This window comes from Eurypyga helias, unplaced genomic scaffold (assembly GCF_000690775.1).
Source record: "Eurypyga helias isolate BGI_N326 unplaced genomic scaffold, ASM69077v1 scaffold50682, whole genome shotgun sequence".
Classification (NCBI taxonomy): Eukaryota; Metazoa; Chordata; class Aves; order Eurypygiformes; family Eurypygidae; genus Eurypyga; species Eurypyga helias.
In genome coordinates, this window is record NW_010234976.1 from 1 (window position 1) to 11,056 (window position 11,056).

At 52.0% G+C, this 11,056-nt stretch overlaps 1 protein-coding gene across 1 annotated transcript; it reads left to right on the forward strand.

Annotated features, from left to right (window-relative positions):
- Nucleotides 1–9,237: 9,237 nt before the first annotated feature.
- On the forward strand, nt 9,238–10,887 carry LRRC58 (leucine rich repeat containing 58; the record flags this gene model as incomplete). The annotated part of the gene is made up of 2 exons (XM_010146597.1): nt 9,238–9,366; nt 10,610–10,887. Coding segments are annotated over 2 exons (407 nt in total), but the record flags the coding sequence as incomplete, so codon positions are not given.
- Between the last annotated feature and the right edge of the window lie 169 nt (nt 10,888–11,056).

The window sequence follows — 11,056 nt, forward strand, 5'->3', positions numbered from 1 at the left end:
GAAGGAAAGGCCCGGCGGCCGCCGGGCAAACCCAACCGGATTTTCTGGCCAGGGAGCGGGGTGCTGCCGGCAGCACGCCTCGCCCCTCGGGTTTGGCCGGCCCCAGGTGTCTCCAAGCACTGCTGCTGCTAACGTCTCTCTTCGCCCTTCCCCAGGCTGAGCTGCCCAAAGAGCCCTTCAGGCGGTCGATGGGCCTGCGCTGGCCAAGTGGGCGACCGTCTCCCTCGGGATTTCCTAGTCCTCGGGCTGCCCGGGTGCAGGGGAGGCTCCGCTGAGGACGGTGCGGTTGGTACGGGTGTTGACACGCGGAAGGTGCTCCGTGGCTTTGCTTTAGTGGATCCCTAGGCAAGAGCGGAATCAAGCCCCCGGTGTCCCGCAGCTCACAGCCGCGCCGTGGGCCGCACAGGAGAACGGAGATCTGGCTCTGGCTTGGGCCTTTCTGCTCATGCAGCTCCGGTCTCGTCGGGTTTTTGTTGTATTTCTCTCCACCCATCCGTCCCGTGTAGCTGTGACAGATCAGCTGACGGCTCTTCAGAAGCCTACAGCCCTAGGCTGTGCTGGGGTGCAGCGATACATCTGGCTCTGGGGCCGGATCAAACCGCCGCGGGCCGATGGCACGGAAACCTACGGCTGATTCATGGCAGGTGGGAACAGGTGGTAGGTAAGACTGTGTACTGACTGCCCACGCTGACCTGGGACAGGCGTTTCTGAAGCCGTGAGACTGGGTACTGACTGCCCACGCTGACCTGGGATAGGCATTTCTGAAGCCTGCCGTCCTGGGCAAGCCCTGCTCTGACTCGCAGGTTGCCGGCACCTGGCTGTGTTCTGCTGGTTTCTCAAACCTCAGACTAGCCCCTGTGTGGCTCTGTGCGAAGGCTTTGGGTCTGAACTTTCTTCACCCCAGCACTTTGCCGCAGGACTTGCGGTACTGACTGCCCACGCTGACCTGGGATAGGCATTTCTGAAGCCTGCCGTCCTGGGCAAGCCCTGCTCTGACTCGCAGGTTGCCGGCACCTGGCTGTGTTCTGCTGGTTTCTCAAACCTCAGACTAGCCCCTGTGTGGCTCTGTGCGAAGGCTTTGGGTCTGAACTTTCTTCACCCCAGCACTTTGCCGCAGGACTTGCCAGAGGCAGCCTCTTCCACAAATTCCTGCGACCTTGACCTGAAATAGCTGGATTCGCCAGGAGGGCTCGGCAGAGCCGCATCCAGTGGAAGGAAGGGTGTTGTATGTGGGGTGCTGTCACCCACGGTCCTAGGTTGGAGGTACCAGAACGGCTTGAGTGCTGGTGGGAAGCGGTTGTCCATACCATTGGGTATGCACCTTTTTCCCAGATGGCACAGCATGCATCTGCCGGAACAGTTCTGGGTTAATTTAAGTTTGAGAGATACTGTGAGGCATTTTGAGTGCTAGAGGATGCCCGTGCCCTTCCTGGCAGAGTTGGAGATGATCCACGTTGTCTCCGTAGCATGCCTGGTAGCATCCAGGATGTGGTTGGGACCTGACTGTTGTGCCCACCTCCGAGACAGAGGCTCCCTGCTGCTGCTTACACGCTCTCATCTCCGGTAGTGGTTTCTCTCCCCACCTCCAAGAAAACAAATCTCAGCCCTGCTTTTTGTTAGGCTGCTGACCCCGGGAAGGTACCGGGCTGCGTAGCCCCGCGTGTGGTGTCCCAATGGGCTCCGTGCTGCGCCGCTGTCAGACGACTGCTGCGTGGTTACTCTGCTTTGTTCCTCTGGCCTGTCCTGAAGCAGGGCTCCTGTTTGTCCTGTCCTGCAGCTTTTCTTGTGCTGGTCATGCTTGAACCCCAGCATGACAGTTCTGAGAGGGCAAATGCGGACAAAGCTATTGAACTGTCTGTTTATCGTTGCAAAGTGATGTGTCAGGTAGAAAAACTGGGCCAGACCCAGCTTGAGTCTGCCGCCCGCGTAATCACTGCTAACTCACTGAACTTCTGCTAACATGTCACCGGGATATAATTGAACTTTAGCTCAAGATAGCAAATCCGTGCTCCACCGGGAACGTCAGCTTCCCTACTGCTGTGCCATCAGTGACTCTTCTGCCTCTGGGGCTGCTGAAGTGGCCGAAGGGAGGAGTACGCTTGCTCGTGAGAGCTGGGAGAAAACAATAGCTTACAATCTAGCCTTCCTGCAGAGGGGATCTTAGCTCTGCTGGTTGAAGCCAGGTAGCCAGTGACCCTTGCCAAAACGATAGTAAACACACACTGGGGAGAAACTGCTGCCAGACCCTCCTCCCACCTGCCACCAAGAGAGGTGTCCGCAACGTGAGCACGGGTAAAACAAGCCTGAGCAAGGACAGAGCAGAGCCAGCTCTCGTGGCAGGGCAACGCGGGGGCGTCCCTTCGTTTCTGAACTCTGGGCCAGGAGGTGGGATCTCGTGTAGGTGTTGAGGCTTCTGTTTACCTCACAGCTCAGGCTGTAAGTCCCCATCTCGCTGCTGTGGCAGGCCAAGGCTTGGAGCCTTTTTCCACATGCCGCTGCCCATTAAAGAAATTTTTCTCATGTCTCGTGGTCTCCGAGACCACAGAGGAATGCAGGCAGCACTTTGACCAGACACGTTCCTCCTCTGGTACCAGAGTTCCAGAGGCCAGCAGTTCTCTTCTTCCCATGACCCTGGCAGCTTCCCATTCGCTCTGGTCACTGATTATAGAGCTGAGCAGAGCTGCAGAGAGCTAGAAATACTTTTTCCAGGTAATGTCTGAGCTCTGATGAGATTTTTATTTTTTTTAATAATTAAAAAATTCTTGATAACCGAGCCTCATGCCTTTCCTCTGCACCCCATACAGTTCTCTGTTGTAGTTTCTGAAGGGGTAGCAGGTCAGTTTTAGTGAAGGCCAGGAATGTGGCAGGTAAGGAATCTACGTGGTGAAGTTGAAAGAGTAAAAAGCGGATGGGTCTGATCTCCGGAAGGAGAAGGAACGTGTTGGCAACTACAAACGCAAAGGCCCTGGAATGAGAGACGTGTGTTGTTACTCACATGAAGATAATAGATCCACAACTTTGCAGCAAGCTGGGCTTTTTGTGCTAAAAGTTTTCCCTAGTGTGTTCCTAGTGATTTGCAAACTATTGGACAGCGATAAGAACCATAGCCCGTCCGGCTGCTGTCTTGTCTGTCTTCATCCAGCTTCAGCCATCTGCCCCGTCCTTGCCCAGGCAAATCTCTGCGTGCGGTGCAAGATCCCGCCCGGAAAGCGAGTGCCTTTTGCCCGATTGTCGGTGGCTGTTGCGGGAGGGCCGCCTGTAGGTGCCCCGATACCTCACCTTTCCGTCACATGGCTTCCGAAGTGGACGATGATGGTTGCCGTGGTGAGGGCAGCGGGATGATGCTGATGGTAGTGTGCGGCACCGAGTGAATAGCCTTGGCTTCGTGTGTTTGCCCGCCGACCCCAGTTCCTGTCAGCCAGCAGTGTCAGTACGGGGCAAGGCCTGAGTTGCAGCGTTGGCCGTTGCTGGGAATTGAGAGCAGGAAAAGCACCGGATGGGGGAGAGCAGCCCTCTGTGCATTGCGTTCCTGGCTGTTGCCAGATAAAAGATGGACTTAGCATAGGTAGCCATCAAGTCCCATGTTTTCTGTAGTTCTCCCCGCAGCACTGACCTTGCTGCACTTTCAGTGCGAGATGTTACGATCAGCCGCTCTCTCGGGCGGGATTCACAGCCCCCGGCAGCTCCTGAACTGTGTCGGCATCCCAGCGCTCCACGGGTGGTGTGATCCTTCCTCTGCCGATCCAGCTGGGGATGTGCGAAGGGATGTGCGTTACAGCTGGTGAGCTGGGAAGGTGCCCATCTGCTTGTGCCCGTTCTGGACCAAATTTGTTTGGCAAGGGTGGTAAAGTGCAGCTCTAATCTTCACTGTCCAGCTATGGCTTTTGGCTTAAGGGTGCGTGGACTGCCCCCATCAGTGAGCATGCCTGGGGAAATGTCTTGCAAGTGTCCTGTGACGGGAAAAATTTCCTGATGTGAATTTTGAGTTTAGTCTTTATTGAGTCCAGAGGAGGCCCCGGAGATGCTCCGAGGGCTGGAGCCCCTCTGCTATGGGGACAGGCTGGGAGAGTTGGGCTTGTTCAGCCTGGAGAAGAGAAGGCTCCGGGGAGCCCTTATAGCCCCTTCCAGTGCCTGAAGGGGCTACAAGGAAGCTGGGGGGGACTTTTTACAAGGGCCTGTAGTGACAGGACAAGGGGGAACGGGTTTAAACTGAAAGTGGGGAGGTTTGGATTGGATATCAGGAAGAAACTCTTCCCAGAGAGGGTGGTGAGGCACTGGGACAGGTTGCCCAGAGAAGCTGTGGATGCCCCATCCCTGGGAGTGTCCAAGGCCAGGCTGGATGAGGCTTGGAGCAACCTGGTCTAGTGGAAGGTGTCCCTGCCCATGGCAGGGGGGTTGGAACTGGATGGTCTTTAACTATTCCGTGATTCTGTGGTTCTAGTAAATACTCTGGTGCTCAGTAGGGCACCAGGAGCAGGCGGGAAAGAGAGCGCCAGGCGCTTTGCAGGCGTCTGCCGTGCGTGCTCCTTTCCTTGCATGGATTCCTGTAGTACAGCCCAGTTGTGCAAGGGCTGGGATCAAAAGCCTCCAACGCTTAACTGGATTCATCCAGGTTTTGTGCGAAGGCTTAGATGCCATGAAAACCAGAGGGTTTGCTTTTACTCGTGGGTAGCATGAAGCGTGTTAGACAGGCATACACTTAAGAAGGGCTGTTAGAGCATGGGAAAAACAGCAAGTGAAGCTTTGATAAAGATACAGCGTTAGGAAACCTGCTTGCTGCCTCCCTTTTTCTTCCCCTCTTCAAACGTTTTGCAAATAGTTTTCAGACGGCCGTTTGATCTTAAATTTGCGTGTCAGCGAAGGCTGTGCCATTCTCTCAGGAATTAGCAAATCGCAGAACAGGGTTAACAGGAGTGTGTTGTGGGCTGCTTTTAAATGCCTCCCTTGCATGAGCCTCAAAACTGCCCGGGAAATTTCTTGCTAAAAAGTTTATCTTAAAAAAGACCTGGAGCTATTTCAGGCTCATTGTTTCTTTTTTAGATTGCCTGGGTAGATGTGCATCTGTTTGATGTCAGCGGGTAAATTTTATCCAGAGGAGCATCTGTCGGGAAGCAGGGTGGATGGAAAATTTGGGTATATCTTCTATGCCGTGAGATGTTCTGCCCTTGAAACATGGCTATGAATGCATCGTGGTAGTTGATAGGGTATCAAGAATACATCTCATGCTCAGACTGGGCTCTTCTTAGTTTTTGATTTGTTTTGGGCCATACAATGACTTGGAAACGCCAAGGGCACGCTCAAGCGAGGCTGTGCAGCCTCTTGGCGTCTTGAACTTCGCTGCTGCCACCTGAATCGATTCATAGTTGTTTGGGTGTTTCTCCACTCCCTTCCCATATGTGAAAGGACTTACACAGCCCGGTGGTGTGAAATCCCCCCCAGGGAGGAGCGGCACACCGGTGGGCTTGGCGAGCTGGCTGCTGTGGGGCAGCGGTTAGTACTGGTGTGCAGCGCGAGCCTGGAGCTGAGGCTGGAGGGGACTCTGCCCTTTTAGCAGCGTATTTGTAAACACTGCTGAAAGGCAGGAGAGAAAGTGTCGGCCCCCACGAGTTACTCTGTCACATGAGGGTTTTTTGGGTTTCCGTTGGGATGGGATTTATGAGTGTTTGTCCCCTCTTGAAACTCGTACAGCCAGATCCTGTGTGGCAGGTTGGAAGTACATTGTCTGAGCTGGGGGGGACTTTTTACAAGGGCCTGTAGTGACAGGACAAGGGGTAATGGGTTTAAATTGAAAGTGGGGAGGTTTAGATTGGATATCAGGAAGAAATTCTTCCCGGCGAGGGTGGGGAGGCACTGGAACAGGCTGCCCAGAGAAGCTGTGGATGCCCCATCCCTGGAAGTGCCCAAGGCCAGGCTGGATGAGGCTTGGAGCAACCTGGTCTAGTGGAAGGTGTCCCTGCCCATGGCAGGGGGGTTGGAACTGGATGGTCTTTAAGGTCCCTTCCAACCCAAACCATTCTGTGATCAGAGGTTCCGTTCGTTTGAGGCTGGTTGCCTTCTGGCTTTGCTAAGTTCCTGGGCTGACGTTCGAAAGTACGGAAAAATTCCAGCTCTCCCCTCTGTATACACAGCGGTGCACGAGACCTTAGCTGGCTGGCCCAAATGACTCTGCAGATTAATGATTGCCCAGAAGAACTGGGCCTCAGTGTGAAAGGTTAGGTAGACGTATTCGCTGAGCTCAGTCCCGTCTCTGTGACGGACCTCCTGCGAAGAACTAGGGTAAACGGTGTGGGTTGGGGCTCTTCTGCGAGGAGGGTAGAGCTCAGCAGTGCTTAGCGAGCAGCAAACTGCCCCCCCGAGCAGGACAGCTGGAGAGCAGGACACCCCGAGAGCCGGCGTTGCCTTGGCCTCTAGGTCTGGGCGTACTGCGACATGAGGATCGGGCCGGGAATGAACTGTGGCCAGCGCTCGCTGCAGAAGGGTTGTCTCTCTGAAAGTCCTTGCCCGTGTGGTGGTCAGTTTTGCTCAAACACTCCTTGACACTTCAGGTTGATGTAGAAATGGCTGCTCTTCATTCTTCCGTCTTGCTCAGCCAAGACTAGGCCGGATCCTTCTTTCTAGCAAATTGTATCTGGGAGGTGGGATTTACGGATTTCTTTAGCCTACTGAGCGGTGTTTCGGTGGAAGCTATAAGAATATCTTTGTTGTATTTAAAATAAGTTTCTTTATAGTTTCAAAACCTCGTCAGTGTGCTTTTATTTTATCAATTTACTGTCTAATGATGTTGATGTTAGAAATTCTGAATTTGCTGTGCTAGACTGGACCCCATTAACCTACTGACTTCCAAGAGGTGATTCAGAAGGCAGGTAAAAAGAAAACAATCTTTAAGAAGCCCTTTGTTGCCACCAAAGGACTTAAATAACCCACAGTTATTTAGTGGGATTTTAGTGACAGGTTGTAGTCTGATGTTGGGCCCTCAATACCCTACGTGGTAGAACTAAGCCTTCTCATGACACAGGCTTTAATGGATTTGAAAGCTGAAAGTGGTTTGTACGCACTGTTTTTGCTGATCTTGAAACTTCACGCCTTGAAATGAATTTCAGAAACATTATTGACTACCTGTTTTGCACCCCTCCTCCCCGGTGCTGTGTGGTTTTTACGCATGGGCATTATTGTCTTCAAACGGAGAGGATGAAGAGTTAATTATTCACTTTTCTGAGGAAGTGGAGACTTGTACACATCTAAACCTTGTTTAAACATTGAAATCCACATTACTAGAATTCCCTTGCCCAACAGTTTTTGGCGTGGGCTCCAGCAGTGGCATGGGGTTAAAAATATGCCTGGGAATTGTATGGTCAGCAGATAGGTTCCTAATGAGAGCCAAGCAGCCTAAATCCACCTTGGGAAACAATGGAGGTGGAAGAAGGAATTTTGGTTAAAACTCCGGGCTTTGTTAGGGGATCAAAATTTAATTAAAAATAATCTCCCTTTGACGTGGTTTCCACACAGCACTCCCACTCCTCAGCCCCGGGTGGGCTGTGGAAGAGAGGCTATTCTGAACGGTGAGGGTTTGGTGGTGGGGTTTTTTTCCTGCACGATCAGAGTAACCTCCAAATGTGCCATCCCACATGATCTCTCAGCTGAAGCAAGTATAGTCAAATTCAGTTTAATTCTGAGGCTTAGAAACGGCTTAATTCTGCGCCCACTTTTTCAAATCTCAGGTATTTAGCTTTCTTCTGACGCGCTGCAGAAAGGCAAGCGAATCCAAGGGGAAGGGAAGCTCCATGAGCATCTCTGCGTGCGTGGCCCGTTCTTTGGTGCTGTGCGGGTGGCTGCTGCAGGCCAAGCAGATGCTGTCATCAGGTCTTCAAGCTTCAAGTTTCTCGCAAGAACTAAATAGCCTCTTTCTACCGTTTTTTGGTACCTCGCAGGGAGGAGCTTTGCGGGCACTCTGCACAGTCTGTGGCACAGTTGCAGGGTTCAGGTCCCCTCTGGGTCAACCACCACATCCCTTGGGTGGTTTGGTCATGTGTTTCTTTGCCAGTTGTATCCGGAGCCCTTCTCAGTCCCTGGGGTGAGACGGAGGTGTCTCCTATTCCAAGGAGGTTATAAGCTGTTGGAGCTCGATGACAGTGGGGAGATTGAGACTGGACGTCAGGAAGAAGATCTTCATGGAGAAGGTGGTGAGGCACTGGAACAGGTTGCCCAGAGAAGCTGTGGATGCCCCATCCCTGGAAGTGTCCAAGGCCAGGCTGGATGAGGCTTGGAGCAACCTGATCTAGTGGAAGGTGTCCCTGCCCATGGCAGGGGGGGTGGAACTGGGTGGTCTTTAAGGTCCCTTCTAACCCAAACCGTTCTGTGATTCTTTCCCTGGCCTGTGGGGGTTGCTTGGTGGATCAGAGGGGGTGAGTGTACCCTGCAGTTAGGCAGCTAACCCAAGTATGTACTGAGATCTTGAAACAGCACCTGCAGAGAGGACCGTGGGATCCACCTTCTTCAGGCATTTATTAATTTAGTGATTTATTTTTTTTAAATTATTTCATTTAGGCCCAAACTGCAGTTAAGCCCAGCTGCTGTTTTTGGTAGCTTTGGGCTCCATGGCTTCAGTATACCGAAATCCATGTATCTGAGAAACGGCATGCATGTACTTGTGTGACTGGGATGCGCTCCGTGCCGTGCTGTCGTTGGCACGCGGGTTGTGTCAGGGCGGGACTGGATGCCTCTGACTTGCGCTGGGAGGTTGCGGTTTGTCACCCGGGAGTCAAATGGTACTGTAAAGAGCGACTGGTGCTCGTGCAGGGCCAAGATCTTCAGGGAGAGCCACTGCTCTCTTGCTTTGCCTCTGTTGAAACTGAGAGCTCCCGCTGACTGCAGCAGGAGCTGCGTCAGTGCCGCAGACCCTGCGTGCGCAGGCTGCTCTTCCTTGGAAATAGCAGCTGGAGCTTTGAGCGTGGGGCTGGTGTCGGAGTGCACAGTTGTCTGGTGCCAGCCTACGGATGTGATGGTGACTGCAGGAGGCTGGAGGTAAATCTCAACGTTATCTGTTGTGAAACAGCAGCTCTGTTGTAATTTTGATGTGCAACTCTCTTTTGTTGGGGTTTTCTTCCCCTCAACGTATTACCTTATACATAGTAATCTAAGCTTTCTTCAAGACACAGAGGGGATGCGAAGACCTAGCGTTAAATGAAACTGGAAATTACTTTAATGAACTGATACAGGCTTTTCTCTTCCCTTTTTCAGTTTAGAGTTTCTATACCTTGGAGGGAATTTCATCACTTCCATTCCACCTGAATTAGCAAATCTGCCTTCTCTAAGCTACCTAGTTCTGTGTGACAACAAGATCCAGAGCATTCCACCTCAGCTGGCACAGTGAGTATTTATTGTCCTCGGCCACCAGCTGTAGTTAACTCCTTGAACCTTTTCTTCTGCACGTGTGGTTAAAAGCACCCGGGAGGAGGATCTGTTTGTCCTTCAGTTTGTTAATGTGACTAGACTGGAACAAGAAGATCCTTAGCGTGGTGCGCTGCAGGCAGACCATGAATGTATAATATGGACATCTCAATCAGAGGGTTATGGGGGAAAAAAACCATAACAGTCACCAAATATACACTTTAAGGTGAATTAATAGTACAGGGAGCCCTGAAAAGTACCTGGCAACTCGGAAAAGATTAAACCCCCATGCTACTGTATTCTTATGGTGAATGCTTGGTCTGTTTTTGTCTTTCACCCAAAGTGTTTTTGTGAGTGCCTTTGTGTTGTACCATCCCCTGTGTTCCCGTGGCATTCCTTACTGGCGGGTCTCGGAATGTTTTAGTGGTTGTTAGATCCTTCAGCACAGCTCTAGGGGATATAAGTTCCTGCTTTATCTGTTTCCTAATGGCAGAAAGACAGCACTGCAAGCTCTGTACAGGTAGCCTAAGATGGGAGGTGAAGAATTTTGTGTGCAGCACAGAGTTTTCTGAGTTGGAATTTGATGGCGTAGTGGGATTATTCCTGATGTACAATGTCCAGTTGTCTTATACTGGTTTGAGAGCATCCCTGGACGCTGTGCTGGAGCATTGCTTTGTGCTTCCTGAGAGAGGGAGAACACCTCCTCCAAAAGCCAAAAAACTGCTTGTCACCTGTGCTGATGCTAGCCTGACCTGACCTGGCTTAGCATTTTGAGATCTGGTAGTATCCCAGCGCAAGCTGATGCAGCCGCAAGCAAGGAAAACGCGGGGCTTTCCAGGGCTGGCTGCCTACCAGCAATCATCTTTAATGCATGAGGGAGAGCAGGTGACTTGCTCAGAGTATGGCAGCCACTGGGTACAGCGAAACATTATCTCCCCTGTAAGCACTCGGATTGTATGCTTTTGTTCTGTGCTGCCTTTTCTGGGGGGTGTGGGATATTGAGAGGGACAGAAGCATATTTAACAGTCATTCAAGTTTTCTAGGGCATTCCGGGTGCTGGAGTAGCAGCAGCTCTTTTAGCATGAATTTATGCTTTAAAAAGAAGAAAAGCCAAAGAAAAAGAAATTGGTGGGAGAGGGGAGAGTAATCAGGTCTGGGTGTAATGCAGTTGTGGATTGATTCTGCTTGCACATCTTGACTGGGTTTCCATCTCCATCCTCAGGCTGCATTCCCTGCGTTCCCTTAGCCTGCACAACAACCTGCTGACTTACCTTCCTCGGGAGATCCTTAACCTGGTTCACCTGGAAGAGCTGAGCTTGCGTGGGAACCCACTGGTGGTTCGGTTCGTCCGTGACCTGACCTACAATCCCCCAAGCCTTCAGGAACTGGCGGGACGCACAATTAAAGCTCGCAATGTTCCCTATGCTCCCAGTGATCTCCCGGAGAATCTTGTCCGGTATCTGAGCTTGGCCAGCAACTGTCCCAATCCTAAATGCGGCGGTAAGTTCACCTTCACTGCTCCGCTTCCTGCTTTTACCTGATGGGTTTTCTATCCCCATGACTTGCCATGACTTTAGTAGCTCAGCCAGGAGAGATGTGGTGTTGCCCCTGCTCTCCTGCAAACTTGTCTTGAAGGAACCTTGTTGTCATGGTTTAATGCCAGCTGGCA